The sequence below is a fragment of the Chelon labrosus genome (genome assembly GCF_963514085.1).
Source record: "Chelon labrosus genome assembly, chromosome: 9".
In the NCBI taxonomy this organism is placed as follows: domain Eukaryota; kingdom Metazoa; phylum Chordata; class Actinopteri; order Mugiliformes; family Mugilidae; genus Chelon; species Chelon labrosus.
This window is the reverse complement of record NC_140359.1, coordinates 4,245,441-4,271,376: the sequence shown is the minus strand read 5'-3', so window position 1 is coordinate 4,271,376 and position 25,936 is coordinate 4,245,441. Positions and strand designations below refer to the sequence as shown.

At 38.0% G+C, this 25,936-nt stretch overlaps 1 protein-coding gene across 1 annotated transcript in view; it reads left to right on the top strand.

Annotated features, from left to right (window-relative positions):
• Positions 1-25,936, top strand: part of LOC311493647 (endophilin-B2-like) — a 26,430-nt gene extending 494 nt beyond the window's left edge. The window contains exons 2-12 of the mRNA XM_084552385.1: positions 23-126; positions 676-817; positions 9,843-9,971; positions 12,189-12,322; positions 13,786-13,878; positions 16,442-16,504; positions 17,705-17,728; positions 18,012-18,101; positions 19,281-19,381; positions 21,605-21,806; positions 24,184-25,936. Coding sequence (XP_084408511.1) covers positions 64-126; positions 676-817; positions 9,843-9,971; positions 12,189-12,322; positions 13,786-13,878; positions 16,442-16,504; positions 17,705-17,728; positions 18,012-18,101; positions 19,281-19,381; positions 21,605-21,806; positions 24,184-24,291 — 1,149 coding nt within the window. The 5' untranslated portion in view covers positions 23-63 and the 3' untranslated portion in view covers positions 24,292-25,936. The remainder of the gene's footprint in view (positions 1-22; positions 127-675; positions 818-9,842; positions 9,972-12,188; positions 12,323-13,785; positions 13,879-16,441; positions 16,505-17,704; positions 17,729-18,011; positions 18,102-19,280; positions 19,382-21,604; positions 21,807-24,183) is intronic.

The window sequence follows — 25,936 nt, the reverse complement described above, 5'->3', positions numbered from 1 at the left end:
CATTTAACCCGCTTGTGTGAAGCACTCTTATTTCCAGTGTGGAAAATTCACCAGCTAGCAGATATGGACTTCAACGTGAAGAAATTAGCCTCTGGAGCCGGTCTGTTTTTCACACGGGCCGTCCAGGTAACTAAATCACTCGCGTGAAGCTGCAAAATTCTGTGTGGCTTTCGCTGACGCTTCCTTTCATTTCTTTGACAGCCAGCTGTTACTGTTATGCTAAAGCAGTAAATTGCTCTGACGAAGCTGCATATTAGGCACAGAGTTGCAGTCACAACTTATAGACAATCGGCTAAGTCTTGACCGTAGTTTAGGCCGTTTTAATTTAATGAACAGGACTGCCTAAAATGTTGGAAGTGGCAGGAGTGTTGTTAGCCACTATAGTGGCTATCTGTTAGGGCATGCTAACGCTAGCTCGTATTAATTATTGATTCAGCTGCAAGAGGTTAGCACATGATAATAGGTGCATTAGCTTTAATTTATCTGGATGTGTTTGAGGGGGACAGGGGAGATGGGACAGGAAAGGTCGTGAACCCTCCATGACGTCAGCACATCCTACTGATCCATTAGTTAGATTTTATTTTATTTTTTTCTAATATCTGAATAAAACCCAGACAGTGTTATAGTGGTTAATCTGTGGCGGCTTGTATGTTTTGTGTGTGTGGTCTGGCTCAGTTCACAGAGGAGAAGTTGGGCCAAGCGGAGAAGACCGAGTTGGACGCTCACTTTGAAAACCTGATGAGCCGCGCAGACTGCACCAAGCTCTGGACGGAGAAAATCTACAGGCAGACGGAGGTCCTGCTGCAGCCCAACCCAAGTACGACACCCATATAATTAGAGGTGGAAAGGGCAGACTGCATAGTATCTGATCTTAGTTCTTTAATAAGTTAGACGACTAATATTAAAGCAACTTATGGGAATTATTCACAGCACATATGCTGTATATAATAAAGTCAGTGGAAGGTAGGGATTCTGTTAATAGCTTTGTAATTTAATTCAGTTGTCAAACAGAAGCCAGCCTGCGCAGTCATTTAGATTGTAATTCATCAACTGGATTAATATTTAGACTAGCAAATGACTTCTTTCAGATTTCCGTCCTTTTTTATCTTCTTCATTAAATTAATAATATGGAGTAGCCTACACACATATATGGTATATTAATAAAATAGAAACTTCTGAGAAAAAAAATCAAATTTTAATTACAATATTATTAATAAGTTGTTTAATAAGTGAGTTTAGCATTATTTCTTTCATTTATATTTTGCATTAATATTTATACACTCATATAAAAAGTCTTAATTCTGAAAAAAATCATAGTGGCCCTAATTCTGAACCAACTTATCTGTTTTTTGTTGTTTTAAAAAATAAAATATGAAATAATTTAACAGACCAGTGCTCTGCAGGACCATCAATTTTAATTTTAAAAATAACAATTTTTCTGGCATTACTGGTTCATGATATTCCTGGCCATTTATTTACAGTATACAATTACACAATAACGTAATACAAAACAGTAATTTGCTGTATGTGCAGTATGCAGTATTGCAGTAATAACACAGTAGGCAGTACAGTACATGAGTAAGCAGGACTACACTGGTGAAACAACATGTCAGAACCCTATTCCAAAGCATACGTATTCCTTTGTCAACTGTTCGTCAGATATCCTATATGTCTGTATAGATATAACATCTTAGAAGAAGATGACAGTTGTACAACAGCCTCTTAACAAAAGGAATTATACAATTCATATTTGGGATTAGGCAGTTAATCCTGTAAAACTGTTAACCAGTTATTTTGGTCCATACCTATCATTCCTTCAATTCATACAATATAATCGGTAAAAAGTCGTTTACTCAACACACACACACACACCAGTTGTTTAACTTCAGTTAACTTTTAACACATGACCCGAGGGCAAAAAAGTCTCATTTGTCTAACACATCCTGTCCTCCTTGCCCTGAGTTTGTTTGCAGGAGGATAATAAAGGAGAAAAGAACTTAACTTTTTATCTTTCAATTTAAATACAGTTACTTTTTGTAGACAGTGAAGAAAAAAAATAAAAGTTACGTGTACATTCACTGTTTCCCACCTTAATGCAATGAATATATGTCCTTGACGTCCAACAAATGTGGTGGAATGTTGTTGTCACATTGCTGCCGATTAGCAGAATAGTAGTCAGTGAAATTGGCTCCAAGAATGCGTCTCGTGTTTCTCTCTTATTTGTGCTCACATACACACTATAAACTAAAAGGGGACCCACATTAAAATATTGACCCATAATACAGCTACTGCTCCTCAGAAAACTGATTTTAGGTTACTTCCCAATTATCCCTCTGATTCATTAAGAGTTAGTGTGTTTTTCCAGTTAAAATACACTGCCATTTTAAAATAACATTTTGCAGATACTACTGAAAAGAGAGGTGATGTGATGCTTTGTGTGAAGGGTTTACTCTTTACACTTTTTAAAAGACACATACTTGGCTGTACACTGCTACAGCAGCTCTGCCTGGTTGGGACATGGTGGGTTTAGATTTAGGCTGCAGCTGTGGTTCAGTCTATGCTACTATTCATATTTCCATCTGTTACTGTTTAAACCTGTGGTGCGTCTCAGACAGTTACAAACACACACACTACTGGACTTCAGCAGTACGGCAATTTCAATACAATGCACATCCAGACCAGCCACCACAGCACACAGCCACAACCACTGCATGTAGTCAGTGTCGTGTGCATTAAAGACAAATGTGTCACACCAAGAAGCCTAACAACCAAAGCATTGCTTGATTATACAGTGACAACTATGTCACCCTGTGATAACAGTGATAATCACAGGTACAATCTGCCTATGAAGCGTTCAGTGAGAGAATGCAAGAACCTGCTTCTCTAGTTTTCTTCCTAAATGTTAGGGTTGATAGACAGCAACCAACCTGCAACCGTCATTATACACTCACTCGCCAGTTTAATAGGAACATTAGTGAAAATGAACGCATTCAGATGAAATAGTCCGGCATTAAATTAGACTTTGTGACTGTTATAATGTTCGGTGTATGTTGAAACTGTATGAGACTTTTGGAGGATGTAGTTTGAGGTGCTGTATATATCAGTAATGATGTTAATCCATTTTGTAATCACACTGTTTTACTTACAGTTATCCTGAACAGTTGGATTAATCAACTACAATAGTCTTTTCACTTACAGTTATTCTGTATAGTTGTAAATGTCAATATCAGTATACTTTCACTGTACAGCTAGTTCTACCTGTAGATTCCACCCATATATATTCTGTTGTGTATTTTTTGTTGAAAGTAGTATGGCAGTAGTTGTAGAAGTAGCTTTTGTCTGTGTCTTGTCTGCATATACATATACGTAACGTAGCACAGTGGGACAAAGACAAACAGTATTTCACACTTTTGCATGTTTTGTCATTAACACATTATGGAAGTGACAATAAACATGTCTTGAATCCTGAATTAAACACAAAAGTGTTTCTATTCTTTTGACAACCCCATTTTAGTCAGTGGGCAAAGCTAAATAACAAAAACACTTAAGTGTTTTAATTAAATAAAGTTCAACAGCACCACAAATTACATGCTCCAAAATTCATACAGTTGAACCACCTCATGCTATTTCAATGTTATGTTAGAATGCATTTGATTTCACTTGTGTACCCAATGAACAGACAAGTGAGTGTACAACTCAGCCTTTCTCCATGGTTCTCGCAGTGATCTTTTGGGTCCTAAAACCAGCCCTTATGGTGATAATAAAAGGAATTACTCTAATGAACAAGTAATACTTATGTCTGAATATTCAGTCTTGCACAGTAACCTTCTTTAAGTAACTCCATATCAAATATCAGTCAGCTGTGAAACATTATGTAAGAAGTCAGTGTCAAAGACATTCTGCATAATGTCGCTCATTAGCATAATTTGTAGGTTTATAGTGATATGGCATTACATATGGGAGAATAGGGGGCTCTAACTTGTGACTTTTTGATTCTCCATGCCACAGTTGACCATACTGGTGAGTATTCTGCCTCCCTACTCTAGTGCCCTGCTGTGGGAACCTTTCATGCCTTTGAATTCTTAGTACAGAGAAGTAGTAGATAACCAGGACCAAATGTGCACACTGTTCTTTGGTGTTAATATCAAAGTTAACTATATAATACAGTTTTCATTCTCAGAGTGTCAGTGTGACTCAGCAGGACTTTTAATGAAGGGTGAATTTTATTCTTGCACAACTGTGCTCATTGAATGTTTGAGTCCTGCTCCTTAAATGTAACCTCTATTTCCCTGGCTTCAATCATGTTGTGTATTCTGTTATGGAGAGTTATTTTTTTTCATCTCGTCCGTCTTGACCTTGCTATAAAACCAAACTTCAAAAATAAAAGAGGATCTGTTACTGGTTAGGCTTGTCAGATTTGAGTGTAATATCATGATATGCATAGAAGAGACTATGTTGAATTCCACACACTTCTTACCTTTAACAAGTAAATACACCCAGCAAAAGATAATTAATATCGCATAGAACAATAGGGTCCAAATACTGTCACTGTCACTTACAGTAAGTTCAAGAAACCTTAAACATGCTCTTTAAGATGAAAACCGGCTTCAGACACAAAAATGTGTAATAAAATTAAATAATAGTGTATATACTGTATAATATAATAATAAAATTAATAGCAGGTACAGAGGAAACATCACATCAATATCATAATAAAAATGCACTGCTAACCATGCAAATGATTTGGCACAGTATGCTGTCCTACCAGCAGGTAAAATTTAAAGACGATGTTTATAACAATGGCTTATAATCTATTTCTTCATTCACACACTGTATATTCTAGAGAAGTAAAATAAAATATGTTAAAGTATGCTGAATAAATGCTGGATATTTCCCTGTTTGGCCAGAGTGCCCACAGTTCTTCCATGAAGTTAGGGGATCAGTTAAAGAGATTAATTAAAAGTTATCCAAGTCTACGGATCTGAGTCCTTGACAGCCTGATTGTCCCTGTCCATAGCAGTCCCTGGCTTTGGCCACTGGATCCTAGGACACTTCCCACAAAACTGTTCACAGGCTGCTCCTGACACATAAACTGACTTCTGCTCACAAAATATGCACCATCCATATTAAAAGGTGGATTAAAGGTGTACTGATTGATCTATTTTTAAAAAGCGTGTTCAAATATAGTCAGACATCGGATGTCTATTAGTACATTTCATGTAAAAGTCAACATTTACTGATACAATAGTTGGTGTGTAATGTTAACAGAAAATCACACCTGTGATGATGATAATATGTCACACGTTGATAAAGAGATAAACTCTCCATAGTGGATTACACTGAGCAATGAAAGCTAGTGGAACAGAGGTTAATTCAGAAACAAGGCCAGATTTCAGCTTTGGCATTTGGTTCTCCTCATTTTTACCATTTTCACACTCATTGTGGCTCTCCACATACTCCTCATGTCATCTCTTACTGGTTGAACTGCTACCTTCATTTCTCCAGCTTCATATAGTAATCTGTGTTAGTGTGTAGTAATGTGTGTATGCTTGTATAGTACCAAACTATTTTTTTTTTTTTTTAGTTATCCTGCACATAGGTTGCAGGCTGCCGTATTTTGTCTTGATGTACAGAGTTTTCCACAAGTACAGATGACTTGTTAGCCAGCTGGGTAATTAATAATCCTGTGTCAGTGCTGAACAATTCACAATAATAAGGATACATGACTAGGGGGCTGTTGTATGTGATCAGTTATTTTCAGAGATGTCTCCCTCCTGAAAAAACACCATACTGGAGCTTTTTTGACAGATTAATTTTCCCTCTTCAAGCTTTTTTTTCTCCACTGTATTTTCCCATTAGAGTCACAGTGTACTTGTGGAAAACATGTTTAAGTATATTATACAGAAATTAGACTTGGGTGGTGTTGTCAAGTAGTTCACTATATTATTTTCAGTCATGTAATTAAGTTTGCTCTTAAAGGAACTAAAGCTAACATGGTAGTAGTTAGTCTAATGTTTTTGCTAGGGCTCAACTGAGCGCCCTGCTTTGTGAAGGTCAGCTCCTGCTGTTGAGATCTCTTGTGATCTGTTTCAATAAACAGGATTTCAAGTGTATATGCTTGCAAAAAGACAGCCTCTAGGCCTACCTTATAACGTTACCGTCTTCCTACAGCTTACCTGTGCCAGAATCAGAGTGTAAACGCCTTTAAGCTAACGTGTCTGGCGTCAGCTGCATCTGTAGTGTGCATATTTTGCAGTAGTAGACTTTGCCTCGACTGGTAGATCTGGTACTTGCAATGTATGTACTTGTAGCATTTTAAAGACAAAACAATTAGAAAGTGAGAATCAATTTTCAAAACATTTGACAAAAAGTGAGTTGGCTTAGATCAGACTATCTTCATTGTTTGGCAAAAAAATAACGAGGATGATCGATCCCAGTATTTTGGAACTTAATTGGTTCAGCAAGCGTATGTCACAAAACTGAGCTTTGACATCTGTAAATATAAATGTATTGTCTGATATCTAGCATTAGGACTGGGCATGGAGCATGGCTTAGTGTTACTTTACAACTATTGACATGGCACCTGCATTCCCTTCTGTCTACAGGGCAAAACAATACTGTACACTGATGAGAATCACCCAATTTTAACTTTCCCTCACAAACTCGCAATGCGTTCTGATGCGACTGTGGCAAGTCTCACAAGAGTTTTATGGAAGGGGGCACGAGGGAGTCATAGAGGGATATCAGCATTCGCCGGTTCAAGCTTAATTGAGACTGATTCAGGAGTCCATGTACTGATGCACTCACATCTTTTAAATCAAAACCGATTTTCCGAGTGAAAACGGTTGTTCGTTACACCCCTGGTAGGTAGGGTGTCAGAACTTACAGTTTGTTTTGTATGGGCCTGTGTAGCTGCAGACCAGTCAGGGTGTCCATGCTGACCCCTGTACACTGCAAAAAGGTGCTACAATGGCGAAGTGAGCATCAGGTGGTTTGGTCTGATTAATCAAGTTTTTGTTTACATCATGTTGATGGTCGAGTGCCTCAGCGTCGCTTAGCTGGGGACCTTATGGCACCAAAATGCCCTTGCTGTTGCAATGGGTGCATGCTTGGTCTGCAGGAATGTTCAGGTAGTGGTATGTAACAAAGTAACATCCACATAAATCCCAGGAACCAGGTTTCCCAAAAGGACATTACAAAGTAATAAGATCATCGATATTATTTAATGTTGTGGCTGATCAGTGTATTTTGCAATTACGAGTTACGACTTTTGAATGGTTACTAAGTCAATTGGTTTCCAACATTTATCTCTGGGGATGGACCCCTGCATCACTATTGTTTGTTAAACCTAGCAAGAGTAACATAGGAAGCTGGGACTTCACAAAGAGTCTGCAGACTAATCAAAAGGTCATCCAATCGTCAGTTGTTTGCTGTTTAGTCTTAGACATATTGTGTAACATGACTTCTGCTTTTTAGTCCAGACTGTCTGTGAGGTTCGTGACTGTGTAAGAGATGTATGAGACTCGTAGTTAATGTGCTGTAAAATCAAAGCAATCAGTTGGTTTATATTCACTTATTTATATTTCACTTAGAATATAATAATTTGGTCAGTATTGAGAGGAAAATTGTGTTCAAAGATTGTTTGGTATGAGAACAAGGTCACCACCCAAGCCTAATCAACAGTAAGGTCATTTTTTAATCTTATCTGATGTATAAGGTTTGGACATCAAAAGAACTTCTAAAGTTGGCGCTGTCTCAATGTAATGTTTATTACAGGTTGTGGACAGAATAACAGAAACCTTACAAACATTACTGCTCGGACTTTCAGAAGTATTGGTTCAAATCTGTGGATGTTTTTAAAGTGCCGACTGTCTTTTTGAAGAAATCCATTATGTGTCCTTTATTCGTTTATTATGAAGGTCGTCTTGTGGCATCTGTCACAAGCAGCAGTTATTCCACCCCCTCAATATTGCAAGGTATTCATGTTATTTTGTCCACCTATGTTTTCCTGTAAAAGTTACTTTTCATTTACAGATGCTGCAATTGGATAAAGAAGCCTCTCATGTACTGATTAAATAACTGCTACACCCAAAAATGATTTTATGTAACCTGTAATGTCTCATGGTCAGAATTTTTCCTTGTAATGCATATTTTAAATATGCTCCACAATGGCCTGATACATATTGGAAAGAGTTATTTTGTGCAAGGAATGTGAGGTGTTTGTCAAAGCCATTCTGTTAACGCTTTCCTGCTGCATTGTCGTTGCCTACCAGTTTGCAGTGACATGTCAGGGAAGACCTTTTCATCAGGTAATCCAGAATAAGAAAGTACAAAGTAGAAAGTAGATCAAGCATTATATTGAAATACAGAAGTGACTGTGTGAGTTGTGCAGCTTTAACGTTTACCCCACTACAGTTCAAAGGCAAATATTTTCCTTCCTCTTTGCTAACGGCTGTAGTTACAAGTTTCCTCGTAAATAAATATCTCACCTGCTGAATATAAGCTATCCAGCAACTGTATATGAATTTAGGGTTAGGTGATGAAGCTGAAATGATGCTTTGTAAAATGCTAAATGTGCCCATTGACTTCAGTGCTTTGTTGCCAAACAGTGCACTGAATCTTACAATCTTGTATGACTACTTAATTGATTAATAATTAATCTATTGATGTTTGAAAAATGTCAAAATGCCCATCCACTCAGCTGATAAACCAATAGGTACACAAATGGAAACAACAGGCCTTCAATAAACCTCCCTTCATGACTGTTCTAATGCTCAGTTGAAACAGTGTCAGAAAGGCGGTAACTGAACTGGGTGATCATTTTGGAGGATGTAGTTTGTGGTGCTGTTAAAGTGGATTAAATTAAACACTTAAGAGTTTCTGTTATGTAGACTAGTCCACTGACTAAAATGGGGCCGCTGCTGTTAGGCTCCACAACGAGCACTCCTATAACATGTGCAATATTATTACACCTTATGGTGTAATAACACCAGTCTGTGCAATATGTCTATCATCTATTCTATCTCTGTCATTTCTGCATGCTGTTGCAAACTGCAATTTCCCCATTGTGGGACAAATAAAGTTTTTTTTTTTTTAATTCTTATTCTTATGTGTTGGTAAAAACACAATACAGGTCAATAGTACGTACTACAAATCACAGCCTCCAAAATGAGACTACAGTTGAATTAATAGCTCTCTCGGTTATTTTAAAGAAATGCTGAATGTCATAATGCATTCATTTTCACTACTGTACCTAATGGTTTGGCAAGTGAGTGTATGATTTGGTCTAGCAGCATCTGGATCAGCTACAAGATCGAAATGGTGCTTTCACGTAAAATGTGCACATTTACTCAAGTGCAATGTGGATTTTCAACCGTATACTTTACAGTTGTGTATAGCTGCTTTTATTTAATCTAATTATGTTTGAGATGTATCACTAGTTTCTGAAGTCTTACAGGCTCACAAGTAGTCAAACATTGGCTTTTTTTCTCATCCAGAATACACACTTTATGGAGTAAAATCCAAAGTTTACTTGTTACTTAATTATACTTCTGTTTTCATCTTAAATAAATAAGAAGTTGGTTTTCTTGCTAGTTGCTCTACTCCCTGCTGCACACCCTGTAATTCTGTTTGTCTGCTGTACTGGGTAAGGCGGCCTAAGTGTGTTTATTAGTTTCCCTGTCCGCTACAATGGTTGAAATCTCATTCAAGTTGTTATTTTTGGGTATATTTTTCATTTAATCAGCGTGAGGGGTAAAACTGAACTAAAAGTTCATCTACTTCTGCTTCTTCTTATTCCATGCTGCGTCATGAATTTAACTCTTCTTTGAATTTCTCTGCAGGTGCTAGAATTGAAGAGTTTTTTTATGAAAAGTTGGACATGAAGGCTCCTTCCAGGGTTACCAATGGGGAGTTGCTGGGTCAATATATGCAGGATGCAGCAAAAGAATTTGGGGCTACAACTCCATATGGTGAGTATGCAGCCACCTTAAAACAATGGATTAAACCCCAGATTATGACTTGATTTAGATGCCACATCGGTATCAGAACTGCATTTGGATCAGGAAAAAATGCACATCAGCACATGCACATGTTCTTCTGGAATGTGATGAAATTGGTCAAGTTGGTCCATTTTTTTCTACACGTTAGCCAGGTTCAAAATCAGTACACACCCTCCTACTATCTCAAACTGGCTGCCAAAAAGCTGCAGACAGTTCTTTGTCTACAAAAAATAAATAGAGCAAATACATTAGCATGGCTTTTGTTGAACTGGGACCTCCGAGCACCAATACGCAGAATACAAATAACTTTAGAGTAACTGCCAGAAATAACAGTTTATAGTCCAATAGAGGTGGTACACATAGAAGGAAATGAAACAAGTTGTAATGAAAATCCTTAAGTGTTATTACATAGCACTTTCTTCTCCCTCACCTTCACCCCACATAGCACAGGAACAGCATATGTCAGGCCAGTAAATCAGATCCAGCTCCCTCTGTGAACCTCTAAGGATCAATACTGCTTTGAATGAGCTTATCTGCACCCTGTGTTCTGCTGCAGCGTCAATATTCAGGGCATCTGTAAAGATGTCACAGGGGAAATCCATTGTTCAATAACCCAGTAAGAGAATCCGATTTATGCAAGAGTTTGGCAGCACTAGTGGTAGCTTGTCTTCTTTATGTCCTCCACAGGGATTGTTTGGAGTTTGGAGTTTTTATGCATCCCTGAATGTGTCTATTGATGTGTTGTCTCTTTTAATTTCATTTATACGTGAACTCTTTTCTGTAGGCAAGACTGTTCTCATTCTCATCTGTGTAAGTCTTATATTGTATGGCCCATCATTAAGATTTAAAATCATTGTAGTATTCATTAAACAGCTAAACAATAGTCAGTGTATTGTCGAGTAGTTTGAGGCAGAGTTGTGAAAGGTGTGCACACACAAACGACAAAAAACATTCTCACAATTAGCTCTAGCTAGTCTCAATACTTATTGATTTAGATGAAAGATTAATGCTCACCATACATAGCCTTCACTATGTTAATCAATGCAACACAATACAGCTAATGCATTCCCCACTATATTAGTCGTGTTCACATGGCGTGACAGTCAGAACAATATTTGCCCTCCTCCGACTAGCAGCACATGCTACCAAGCGATAGCTCCTACCCATATTGTTTCAAAGCTCAAAAGTGGCACCTATTGGAATAACCAGTGTCCTACATACAGAAATGGATCCTACATTGACATATCCATCTAACAGAAACAATACTCTGCATTATCCAAAGGTCACTGTTCTCACACAGTGTTCATTAGAACTAATTTAAATTGAATAAATGGTACCTGTGAAAAAGGGGATAATTTAAAGGTTAACCTTTTATCATGTGCGAAATGAGCAGCTCTGAATTGTCATTTGAGTGTGAACACACACTTTTTCTGTGATTTTACAAACCTTTAAAATTAAAGCAAATAAAACATTTTACTACGGATAAAAAAATAATGGAAAGGACATAAATTGTCTCAATGTTACACAAAACTAAATAAATTAAATTTTGTTTTAAGAAAGGTCCAGACAATCTAATGTACAACATCAGTCCTCTTTTATCAGTCTACAAGTGATGACTGATTGATGACATAATTTCAAACTTGAATCCTAGTGTGGTTTTGCAGTGTCTGTCTTATAGTCACAGTACATACATATACATTCTGAGGTCAGGGACTCCAGATTCCTTGAACACATTTCCCTCCAGGTCACTTACTTTCTGCTGTGGTCCCAGATCTAAAGCTGCCACTATTAGCAAGTCTGCTGATTAGGCACAGAAAACGTATTTACATCATTATTGATACTTTTTATGCAGCTGTCATTTTCTGCTTTTGTTGGGTGTTTTTAGACCCATAGTGCATTTTAGAAAGTTAAAATGTACGATCTGAAGTAATGCAGACTCACACTAACTCACTAATTGGACTGTTTTGATGATGCCATCCTGCATCTTCATGACCAATATAGTAAATTTAAATTTCAGTCTTGGACAGCAGGTCAGTCTCCAATTAAATCCTTCTTATGTGTGATTAAGGGTCTTGTTGCGTATACAAACTGTAAATGTGTTTAAGACTTAGACTTCTTTAATGTCCATAAAACTTACATAAAATGGAAAATTGTCTTAAGTTTTCTGATTTCTTCTCGTTCTTGCAGGAAGCACTTTGATCAAGGTGGGGGACTGTGAGAAAAGATTAGGAGCAGCTGAAAGGGATTTCCTCCAGACATCGGCCATTAGCTTTCTTACCCCTCTCAGGAACTTTCTGGAAGGAGACTGGAGGACCATTTCCGTGAGTCTGGAACACCACACGCAACCTGCTACTGTTCTTAATAAGGCCATTCAGATAATCCACATAGATCATCCAAAATGTTTAAGAAAAAGTTTTGATGCTTAACATCTGTATATGACTTTTATCACCATAAACTGAGCAGATTTGTAAATGAATAATTTACGTTTAAGATATTTGTACATTATACAATGTGTTCTCTCTATTATCTATTAGATGTTTTATGGGTTTGAAAGCTTACCTGCACAATATGAGTTGATAAAAATACGCAGATGGCCAGCAGAGTGTAAAGCTGAATTTACAGTTGTCAGATATTTACATACACCTAAGCCAAATACATTTAAACTCACAATTTTTGACATTTAACCCTTGTAAATATCTCCTTTCCTAGGTCAGTTAGGATCACTACTTCATGTAAAGAACGTGAAACATCAGAATAAAAGTAGAGAGAAAGATTTATTTTAGCTTTTATTTCTTTTATAACATTCCCAGCGGGTCAGAAGTTTAACTAGACTGTCAAATCAGAAGCATTTAAAGCGATGGCATGTATTTCTGGAATTTTCCAAGCTATTAAAATTACAGTCAAATGCAAATGCAAATACAATCCACTGGAATGTGGATATAGTACTTTACAAGTGAAATAATCCATCTGCTCATCTGTTAATTCTTGTTAGAAAACTCACTTGTGTCATGTATGAAGTAGATGTAAATGGCCTTGTTTATATAGTGCGCCTTTCAACCTATTGGTACTCAAAGCGCTTTACATTACAGACGCATCTACACATTCGCTCACACATTCACACACCAGTGTCATGCACTGGGAGCAACTGGGGGTTCAGTGTCTTGCTCAAGGACACTTCGGCATGTGGCACATTAGTTTGTTAACATTAAATATATGAGGTGGTTTAAAAAACTTTAGTTTATATGAACTTCCGACTTCAAGAATATATTTGTGGGATTTTGTTGGTATGTACCTTCTCAAAAATTGCCCTACACATGCAGTATGAGTCAAAACTGGAAATCAAATGGGAAGATGAAGAAAGCCTCAGTAGTCTTTACCTTTCTAGCCTCACTGCAAACCTTATGCTGTATAGTATAGATTCAGCTTTAAAAGATGTGCTCAGCAAACATTCTGCACTGTATATACCAGAATCTTTAAATACTGGATTTTACAGTGTACAGTAAAAACCCTCAGTGAGCAGTCAAGCCTTTTATCTGTAAAGACGTGCTATTAACCACAAGAGGTCAGTATGGTTGTTTTATTTTTGAATGCCTCTACTGTATTTCCTACATGTTCATATCTTGGATGGCCTGATTACTGTTTTTCCAGCTCCCCTGTAAGATTGAATCCAGATTGAATTGCACCATGTCCACCCATGCTTCCTTTCATGGCAGCAACAGTGAATGTTGCCATTGCCGTTGCTCTCTGCTAAGCTTAACTGCTCATTGGTTGTGTCATTTTGTAGAAAGAGCGACGTCTTCTGGAGAATCTTCGCCTGGACCTTGATGCATGTAAAGCACGTGTGAAGAAGGCGAAGATGGCTGAAGCCAAGGCAGCAGTGAGTCCCTGCCCACAGTCGCGTCCTTACACTCATTCAGACAAACATTGTGATTGATATTTTGCTGGTGCTGACATTAACTATGACTAACTGTCTGTATATTCACAACCTTTGCAGTGCGAGGGTGAAGTGAGTATAACGAATATTTGTTGATTCATACACTTGGGTTGTTTTTCCTGTCTTGCTTGTATTTATTTTTCTGTGTCATGAAGTCATTACTGGAAATAAACCATTCCACATGGAAAAAGCAAAGCAGTGGACACAAAAATGAAAGTGATGTGAACTGGATTATTTGAGATTTGGATTTGATGGAACTCTCCCAGCCAAACATTTATTCAATTTAACTGAACATAGTAAAATGCAGTGAACAGACTGCATACTCCATGCAGTCTGGAAGACAATTAAACACGTTACCAGGACCAAACAGACGGCCTATTCAAAATCAGTGAATCACTGAATACTACTACTGTTAAACATATTGGAATTATATCAACTCATCTGAAAAGCAATCACAAGGCTTAAAGTTCTACAGCATACTATTTACAGATTAAATTGCTCTGTAGCTGTTTGTGCCAGGCCTTGGAGATATGACAGAGACAATGTGGATGCTGTTCTTTACATTGGCATTGCATACACTTCAGTGTGTTGCCTTGATCTGATTAATGCTAATGCTTTGATTGAACATTATATGACAAGTATGACAATTTTGTCAACCAATGCATTATGTGTGAGGGTGACTAGGGCTTAAATTTGTTGCCGTCTGTCTGTTTCATACACTGGAGCTTTAGTCAGATATAAGTAAGATATAAGCAAGTCAGATATAAGTAACAGAAATGGAAATATTTTATTTTCCCTTCTGGGAAATAGGTGCAAATAGATTTCGACTTGAGAGCCAGGTAAAGTAATAAATATTTAAAGAACCTAATTCTTGAGCCTTCAGACTGATGGCAGGTGGTTGTGCACTTCTGATATTTTGCACTTAAGTCTAACCTTCTTTTTACATCATTACGAATTCTGAACAAAAATCCATTTTGTGGTTTACCCAACATTAGCACAAACCAAGCCCTAATTTGTCATGTTGTTTTTACCATTTCACCATGGCTCAGGAAGCTCCGTCTGCTTTCTTGTTTTATTTTGACAGAATAAAAAAGTCTGACTTTAATCAGATCTCTTGTTTTCAGGGTGATGATTTAAAAACCCACACACAACTGACAAAGGCAGACTTTTGCAACCTGTGGGCATGTTGGCATGTGCATGATAAATTGCAGTTGACTAGCCTTAAAGCTAAAGATACCAATGACTTTCCCCTTTAAAGGGATTAGTCAGGTCAGTGAATTATATTAGTCACTGGTTTCAGTGACGTCTTAGAGGTTGTTTACATACAGCTGTGTTGCATCATCTCTCTGCACCTTTCTTTCATGAGTTCAAACACACCTAATGTGAAAGTATGTTGACAGGTGGTAAACAGCTGACACTGATTCTGGTGCATTCAATTCTGCTGGTTTAGCATTGAAGCAGTGAAGCATCAATCAATTACTCATATAACAAACCAGGAATTTTTGTCGACAACGTCGGACATCAATACTGATGTTGAAATGAATCAACGTCTGATGCTGTCGTAAGCATATTATATCATACAAAAGCTACAAAGAGATTAACTTCAGGCTGCCAATGCGCGATGTCTCTTTGTATGTACCGAATACTAGATACTAGATCTATTCAGCGTGGCTATTTTTCAAAGTTCAGTCCTAATTTTCTTTCAGGGCCCCTCTGAGTCAGCTTCTGTCTCTCCCTCTTCTTCTCCATATTTCTACTAAATGTGTTTCCTTTTCCAAATGGAAAAGGAAACACATTTTAACGATAATGACAGCTCCACACCAAGGACAACATTCCACAAGCTTTAGTTGCTAGTCCGGCTCCAGGAACCGGCGTTGGCTGACCCAGCGTCGCCCCTGTGGTCCCCCTGGCAAGTCCAGAGCCGCCAGAAAGTCCTGATGACTGAATCATGGAGCCTTAAGCAAAGGGCTGTCATTTACCCCTAAACACAATCAAAGCAATAGTGGTTGTTTTGTGATCTAGTTACATAGTGAACCATCAAAAAGATTCTGAAGTAAAATATTTGTATAGTGGTGCTTTAACTACCAGCCACATCTACCAACCCAGCTATTGCCAGGCAACATCTGTGGCATTAAAACTGTCCTTTCAAATTAAGACTGGGTTGCACATTTACTTAACAAATTTAAATTAATGAGGCAAAGAAAATTCAAGTTCAGGTTTTCCAGACTTTAACAGAAATACACTTTGAATGGAAAAAATAGATAAATATAATTGAGATAAAGGTAAATTTAAATTTTCTTTCACTAATATTAATACTGGACTAACTATAGATTATACAGTTATATTAGACTTTAGCTCATCGAGACCGTGGTTGTGTTTCTGCTGTGCTTTTCTGATTGTTTGCCTGCATTTGGTGATGAATAAGCTAGCTTAAGCCACTGTATAGCCATGTGTACAGTGAGTGCACAATACGACAAATATTTAATAACTCTTCTGTTTCTCGTAGATGGCTCCAGATTTTCAAGAAACCAGGCCACGCAATTATGTGCTGTCTGCCAGTGCCTCTGCGGTAAGAAGACATTTCTGCTTTACTGAACGAAATTGAAATTGAGATACCCCCTTAAAAGCGGCGTAAATGGGTCATGTTTCAGTTTATTTAGTTCACTGAGAGTTCTCACGTTTAGATAGCACAATTTATGACCAATACACAGGTCACTGACAATGAAAGGCTGGTAGTGGTGGGTGGCGATACAACTCATGTTTCTATTATGACTGTTAAATCGGCCTTTGTGCATTTTACGCCAGTAAATATTGTGTCATGTGTGAATCTGTACTTCATCAATGATCAACAGAAGGTGTGTCCACATGATTAGAACGGTGATTACGGGCTCCGAGTTTACATGCCAAACCTCTGTGTCATGACTTATTTGAATGATTATACACACCACACCGCTGACAACAAGCTTCCGGCACAGTTTTGTTGCTCATTAACTTTTTTCAGTTTGTATGTACTTATGTACTTTTGATTGCTTTGCGACATTTTTTGTCCCTTTTGTTGACATTAATTTAGCTTTCCATTTCATAGATCACACTTTGTTTTATGTGCACGAAATATGTTTTATTTATTACAGCAAAACAACACATTAAGAGCTTAACACCAGGATGAATGGGAACCATCTGACATTTGAGAACCACACCTAGTTCAACATGCTGTGTGTAATAAAATGTGTAATAAAATGGCAAAATTTCAGTGTGAAGATTAGGAACAATTTCAATTCAATTCAATTTTATTTATATAGCATCAATAACAATACAAATCGTCTCAAGACGCTTTACAAAAACCCGGCCTGAAACCCCCAGAGCAAGCCTGAAGGCGACGGTGGCAAGGAAAAACTCCCTTTTAACAGGAAGAAACCTTGAGCAGAACGCAGCTCATATGGAGGGACCCATCTGCCTAAGGCCAGCCGGGTACAGACAGAAGAAAGAGAGAAGAGAACAGCAAGATAAACATACATCTGTCATAGATACACATATCTGACTAAAGCGTACATGTGGAATCTTATGATAACAACAACCCTGAAACCAAGCTTTACCTTCGAAATATGTTCCACACACATTTTACACCTTCAGCTACTTGGACAATGAATATAATATGTATTTAAGTAATGTGCTTAGCCATTACATCACATTAGTCAAGGCTTTCTTGGATATTGTTTATATTGACTTACACTTTCCTTTTCTTGTTTCGCTTTATGATTTGGCCTATCAGCTTTGGACAGAGGAAGTGGAGAAAGTAAGTACTAAGGCTTTGGTTGGCAATCTTATCTCTATATACAAATGTACACCACTTTAGCAATTCAAACATTCAAAGTAACTTAGAGTAAATCATCTATCACGAATTAAAGGTGTGTCTGTGTGCCAACTGAAACATGTACTCACATTATTTTTATGATGTTGTCAGCCTGTTCTGTTTATCACCAGATTTTCTCTTCGAGTGTGTCTATAGATTCAAGTCTAAATTTGTCCAATTTGATTTTGATGGAACAATTCCATTAATATTATACTTATCGTTCCAGGCTGAACATGAGCTCCGAGTGGCCCAGACGGAGTTTGATCGCCAAGGAGAGGTCACACGGTTGCTTTTGGAGGGCATCAGTAGTACACATGTATGTGAGCCGCTCATACCCCCACCACTCCCTCACACCCACAAAACGTTTATTTTATGTAGAATTACAGAATTATATTTAACACTTTGATATAAATTATCCAATGTTGTTGTTCTTATATATTTAGTGCCCTGTTGCTTTAAACCAAGCCTTTTTTAAGCTGGGAAGGCTATAGTGCAACCTTCAGAGACATGTACGATAAGGGTAACAAGTTCTCAACAAGCTCTTTGCCTGTAATAAAACCTAGTAAATACTTTGATAAGAGTCATGCTCCTGGACTCTTCAAATGTTTTGACATTAGTATTTCAGGAATCAAGAATCAAGAATACTTTATTCTCATTATGTGAGAACGTAACAAAATTTTGGGCAGTTGATATTATATTCCAATATATTCCAAAATGTTTTACATACTGTTGTAACCAAATTATTACCAATGCATTATAAAGCCCCTCCCTCGGGCCCATTTAATTGATTTGATCTCTGACCACATCTTGAAGTAATTTTGGAGCCTTTTGACCACATTCCTTTGGTAGTGCGAACGCATAATGAGGTCACGTTAAAGACCATCTTTTCAGCAAGGGTGTTCTTGTGTCAGTGGTGTCTTAGTCATTCAGGAAAAAAAAATGCATTTTAAATGATCGCTTGAAAAAAAGCCCTGTAAGTTTGTTCATTAGTGCTGAGAGCTTTCCAAAATATTCTGTACTTGTAGCTGTAAAATAAGTAGAGTAAGTAACTAGAATTAACAAGTGAAAGTATTTAATTGAGTACATGATTCTGTCATTAATAAACATTTTGACAGGTTGTTAATTCTTGATCCAATCTTGCTGACGTATAAGGAGGCACGCAGATTTAAGTGTACTTCTGCAGAAATCCATGGTGTCTTTATTTACTGGAGATTGTGGTGCATATGGCAGCAATCTGAGTTTTGCGCACGTTTCTGTAACTAATGTCAGGGTGGAGATAAATAAATAAACCGCAAGTCATGACGCACACAAAATAAACAGCGCTCTTTGTGTCGGTGTTTATTTGCAGATCAGGTTGGGAACGCACGAGGAAATGCTTTTTAATGCCAGCTGTGAAGCATTTAAGGAACTCTTACTCCAGTAAAGGATCTGTGAACTTTTCTATGGAGATCAGATCCACGTGTCTTTGAGAGTAACTGTTGTTCTGTTTCCTCAGGTTAATCACCTGCGTTGCCTGCATGAGTTTGTGGAGGCCCAAGCAGCTTATTATAAGCAGTGCCACTTCCACATGCAGGAACTACAGAAGGAGCTCGCGAGGTGAGAGCCAGATGGTACAATGATATGCGTGAGATGCTCTTACTTGAGGAGTAGCTATTCATCTTCATCAGCGTTGAGAACTGGCCTTCAGCTAGTGCCTTGTGTACCCAAGCTGTAGATCTCTATGCCAGTTAGAATGTTAAAGATTAACTCGAATTAGTTGCTGTAAAAAAATATAAAAAAAAAAATGATATTGATATTGCTCAGTGGACATTTTGTCCAAGATCAAGTGATCAGTGAGACATTCTAAGAACCCTAATGGAGGAACAGCTTGAGTGCTTTTCCACTTGACAGACCAGGTGTTTATTAAAAAAAAAAAAATAAAAAATAAAAGATTTCGACATGAATGCACTATGAACTACCTGCAATCAAGAATCTTGTTTTAGCCAGCTCACTGCAGCAAATGTTTATTTTGCCATTCCTCTCAGCAGATAATATTTGCAGGATGACTATTAAAATAATGAATAGTGCTGCTGATGGAGGCGTTCTAGTGAACACACCTCTCCTGTTTAGTCTAATTTATGTTCTCTTCAGGATTATCACTGCAGAATCACAATTAACTTTGTTATGTAGCAGCATAATGTACAAATTGATGAAAATCTATAATTGGATTTTTGATACACATAGTTAATTTGGCTTGTGTTGCTAAATGAGCGTCTTCCAGTTATATTAAATAAGATTAATGAAGAAAAAAATACTTTTGTAGTTTAACTTTTAATAATTAGTCAAGTATTGTGATCAAGAGATTATGCATTTTGAGAGTCTTATAGATATACCAATATACTGTACACTTAGTAGAGACAATAGAGGTTTTTGTGTTAGATGAATACTAAAAAAAAATCCAAAAATGGACAAAAACTTGGATTAATCCTCTGTACCCCTAAGGTCATATGCAAATCCAGTTATGTTGTTTTTGGTTTTGTCAAATCATGACAGATCATTTTCACTGTCTTATGCTCTCAGTTCTGATGAGGATGTGTGAGTATGACCCATAATATGTTTATCGTCCTGTATGCTGATCCAATATATCTTTCTCTTTGTGTGTGTTTTTTCATGACCCATACATTTGCCTGCATTCTGATGCTTCATAGAATCTTATTAACTACAGAATACAAAGCGCTGCAATTTGGGACTCACTATCTTAAGTTATTTTCCTTTTCTTGAGGTCGTAGGAGGGATTTCTTCTTAAAGTGCCATATTTTTGGCCCGTGCTACGACAAGGGCGACCAGTTCCCTGACACTTTGGTACACTTCTGACCTTGAAATGCAGCTTGTTATTTTGATATCCAGTGCAGCACATTTGGGAGGAGTATTTTGTATGAATGTATGAATACTTTGGTGTTCGGTGTTCATACCTCCATAAATATGTATGCTAAATGCGGTTAGAAAGGAGCCTGGTGTGCTGCCAGGCTCAGTTCAGATCAGAATATGCGTCTGCTGTCATCTGGATTTCGTAAACAAATTCAATCCTCAGATTACTTGTATGACTAGATCTTTTTACTCTTCTGTCCGTCGCTGCATACACAGTGCAAACAATTAGATTGGCCTGGCAGATCTTTGCCATTTCAGATCAGAGCGGCATTAAGCACATCAGTCCACTGTGTTTACCTACAATAAAGCACATGCAAATTACCACCCACTGCATCAAAATGACCACGCACATTAGAAACATCAGTTGCTACCAAATACCATCACTGTTGTTAGTCGTGGCCTTCTCCATGTGTTATTTCTTCAGATGCGTTTACAACTTGGCACAGGGTAGAAAACATACCGTCATAAACAGCCACAATGTTTTTATCATTTATTTCTGTCCAAACTCTGTGCTGCTGTAGTTGTGCTGCTCTGTACCTTCATGACAACAGTGTAATTTTTTTAAAGAAACACCCACTACATCTTTACATCTGTTTTCCTGTTTTGCACAGTTGTTTTTGAGAGCCGGGCATGAGGTGGCTGTAATGTATGAATCATTACACCCGCTTTATTTTCCACTGCAGCCGGTCCTTTAGCATTCCTCTGCTGAGTGTAAATACAGTAGATACAATAAAACTCTAAATGTTTTATTTTATTAGTTTATTATGACTACTTTTTAAGATATCCAACAAGTCTTGTCTTCAGTCCAGTTGTGTGCTTTCAGTCTTTTGTTTTTTATTTCTTCTTTTTGTTTGTTTGCGTGTTATATGCACTAGATGTTCCGACTAGTCATATCTGCCCACTGTTCCTCAGGCTACCCAATGCTTTTACACTGAACTCCACTCACTCCATGGCTACTCCCGGCTCTGTGTCTGAGGCCATCAGCAGCCCTGTGGAGACAGACACACTGAAGATTGAGGAAGTCCAGGCACCAGCCACAGGAACCCGCAAGGCCAAAGTACTTTACGATTACGATGCTGCTGACTCTAGTGAGCTCTCCCTTCTTGCTGATGAGGTGAGGTTGCATCATCTACCTGTAGCTAACTAGACTGTTGGCCACTGGCCAGGAATCTCTCTAGGTACATCATGTGACATTTGTAGACGAAGTAATGCACCTTCACTTTCTTCTAAACCTTTTATTTTCTAACTTTACATATTTTCCGATAAATGATGGTTTATATTTGGATACTTCTTGGGAATTTCTGACGCCAAGATATTGAAAGTCTCATCAGGACAGGTTCTGGTTAACATCTTGTGTGTGTGTGTGTGTGTGTGTGTGTGTGAGATAGGCTGCTTCAATTTGAACCCCATAGTATCACACACAAGCATTTTTTGCAGTCGTGTACAGCATAAAATATTGACTCGTTGTTGTTTAAAGGCGGAAGTGGAGGAGGTGATGAGATGACAGAGCAGTCTGTCTAACAGGACAATCCAGTATTTCCCATGTTGTTGTTGAGTTTCAGATGTGGTGATGTGGTGATGTGGTGAAAGCCATGTAATGTGATTCATTTCCATTCTCTTCAAAACTCATAGGTTGTTTGTGCACTGTATTATATCCTCTGCTTTTGTTCTGACGGCAGAGGATTTCCTTCCCCTTTTCCAGGTTTTGGTTCCTTGTTATCTTCTCTCACACAGTGTACCCGTGTCCCAATGAATGATGATGCAATGGAGTCACAGCACAGTAGACTCATTGTTTTAGTGTTAAAGGGGCTCTGTGGACGTGTCTTGTAAACAAAGTTGTATTTACGGTCATTTCCTGCCGTACAAAATATTTGCTAAAAACCTACATTGCATACAGCCATGTTTGCTGGCCTTATTTTCAGCTGTTCCTGGCACATTGCTGTGTTTCTTGGCAGATTAAACCAACTCCCATTTTGTTTTTTCAAAGTTTACTCAGTGCAGCTTTCATGCTGTGTACACCAACCAGCCATAAAATTATCATGAGTTATAGGTGAATGAATAACACTGATTATTTCATTATCATGATTTAATCAACTTTGACAAAAGGACAGAATTTGTTGGCTAGACAGCTGGGTCAGAGCATCTCCAAAATCGCAGCTCTTGTGGGGTGTTCCCAGTCTGCAGTGGTCAGTCCTTATCAAAAGTGGACCAAGGAAGAAAAAGTGTTGAACCAGCAGGTCATGGGTCATTGATGCACGTGGGGTCTGAGCTGCTGTAGGTCAAATTTGGGGAAAATGGTAATGATAGAAGGGTGTCAGACCACACATATCTGCTTGGTACCACAACACACATTCAGAAGTCTAGTGGAATCTATCTTGAGCATCTGGGAGGAATTTAAGCTCATTCCTCAGGACAGAACCACTTCAGTTCTGAGATGTTGGTGGGTTTCCTCACATGAACTGCTTCAGGTCATTTCACAGCATTTCTATTGGATTAAGGTCAGGACTTTGACTTGTCCATTCCAAAACAATCATTTCATAACCATTCTTTTTGTGTCCTTGGGCTCATTGTCTTGCTGTATGACCCAGTCTCTCTTAAGGTTCAGCTCATGGACAGATGTCTTCACATTTTACAACTGGCTGGTATAATTCTGAATTCATTGGTCCATCAATGGTGGCAAGCCATCCTGGCCTAGGTACAGCAAAACGGGCTCAGACAAGGACATTACCACTCCTGTCCACAAAACATTTTCTCAATAGTCTTCTGGCTTTTCCACATGATGTTTAGCAAAGTGCAGACGGGCAGAAATGTTCTTCTTGGAGAGCAGTAGCTTTGTCCTTGCCACTCTGCCGTTATACCATGGTTGTCCAGTGTTTTCCTGGTGGTGCATTCATGACCATAAACATTAGCCGATGTGAGAGAGGCCTTTAGTTACTTAGAAGTTACCATGGGTTCCTTTGTGACCACTCAGACTATTATGTATCTTGCTTACTCCCAGACAGTTTTTAAACAAATCAGGGCACTGAACAACGTCACATTGATTGGAAACACTTCTAATCAGATGGACTCTAATGGCCTTGAAATTAACATGAAATTCTAGAGACACACTTAATTTAGCATCTCACAAATTGGTAATACTCATGAATAAATGTTCATGAATAAAGATATCATTTTCATTTTTTGATTGGACTCTCTTTGTCTGCTTCCAGGACTTGAGGCTAAAATCTTATAATAACCCTCCAGCCCTCTAAGGGACACTCTACTTCTTGGAAATCTTAGAAAATTGTGTGCTAACCGAACAGTTTTATAATTGTGTATTATTCCCTAAGTTCTCAGACAAAGAATTTCTTGTCCACAGCAGCTGCGCCTCCCACCCATGAAACGAGAGTTATTTATTTTTTTATTTATTGTTTCACCACTTGCTGACCTTTATCCTGGCTGGACACTTAGAATGCCTGGCATAAAAGTATCTCTGTCTTCTGTTTTTCCAGCTCATTACAGTTTACACAATACCTGGAATGGACTCTGACTGGCTGGTTGGAGAGAGAGGAAACCAGAAAGGGAAAGTGCCCGTCACATACCTGGAGCTTCTCAGCTAGAGAACACACATGGGTGCATGGGCATGAGTGTGAGTGGGCACAATTAAAGCCATGAGGATATTTCTTTTACTTTCACACTGTTAACACTAACCTGTACCCCCAATAACACTCCTCCGCAAGATGCAACAGCAAAAGCTTTCTTATTTGTGCGCTTCTTTGAACACAATGAAATATTCACACCACGTCGACAAGACTGGAAATAGAAATAAGTACAGAAAATTGCTTTGGAACATGTCTAACATTCCTTGTTGATTGATTAGCTTGGTGATTTATTATTACCCTTTTTTTTCTATTTATTGGAGTTTATTTATGTTTTTATGTGAAGTGTCTTTATTATGTTTAAAAGAACTTGAATGGAGGCACGGGGAGTTCCAAAAGTCTAAAGTATGATGTGTTTCTGTTATGTTTAACCCTGTTATGTTTAACCTTGGTTTGAAGTTTGTAAGCTTGCATTGTTGTGTAATGTCTTGAAATGTTTCAAGAGTTTTTCTTCAGAAGGTAGCAGTACAGATGAAACAAACATGCATGTTTTGCGTTCTCCTGGTCAATGGGGTGAAGAAGAAAGCGTGAAAAGAAATGTTGACTTGATGTAGAAATCCATATAGTTTATTTTAAATCCGTGGGTGAAAGATGTGATGGCTTTCTTATCAGTTTTGTTCCTCCCCTTGTATCCGGTTTGACGCAAATATTATTGCATTTTTGTGTGTTGTGTCTTTTTTGATGAAACCACTAAGTAAGATAAATAAAGTTGTAAACTGTAGCGTACACTGGAGACCTGCAAAATAGTTAGTCATGGATGCTTTTCCATTTTTGACTCTTGGAAAGATCTGCCTTAACTGCTAATTTAAATGAATGTAACACCTCTGTTGTTTTAAGGGACATTCATTTTGAGGGAAAGTCAGATGAAACATTAACTAGAAATAATGTTGCTTCTTTGAATTGTCTGCTCCTTCTTCCTCCCACATCTTTCCACTGCAGATGCCTCATCAAACCATTCGAACTCCCACTGCAAATAAACAGGGATACTCCCATCTACCTGCCTTAAAACCAATGGGAGGCAGCTGCTAAGAATATCTGCTATAAATAAAGAGAATGTGCTATTCATACCGCATATATCCACAGACTTAATGTTCATCCCACCCAGCATGCCAAACGTAACCTCTAATTATACAAGTGTTTGCCCTTAAGTGTCTTTTGATTTTACAGCATTCCTGTCCGTTTGTTAATACTTTAAAGTGTCTACAGTCTCAGTGCTGCATGTGCTACACTGGTAGCCTGTCCTACTGGGCATGTATGTGTGCGTATATGAGTCTGCAAGTCTGTTTGTTTGAGATCTGTACATGCATGCACTGTCTTTTTTTTGTGTGTGTGTGTGTGTGTGTGTGTGTGTGTGTGTATCCAGCTTAGTCTCATGAGTTCTTGTGAAATGAGCATGAGTATTTGACACACAGCAGTCAGATGAATAATTCTTGGCAGAAGGATGAAATCCGCATCATGTAAACTCTTGTGCTCATTTCACGCATTTGTGTTTTTTTCTAAACAACTGTACCTCATCTTGTATTATTATTTTGTCTAAATATTTTATTGCCTGTTTCCCTGCTGAACGAATGAAGTGTATGGTATTTAATAAAAAAGTCGGACTATT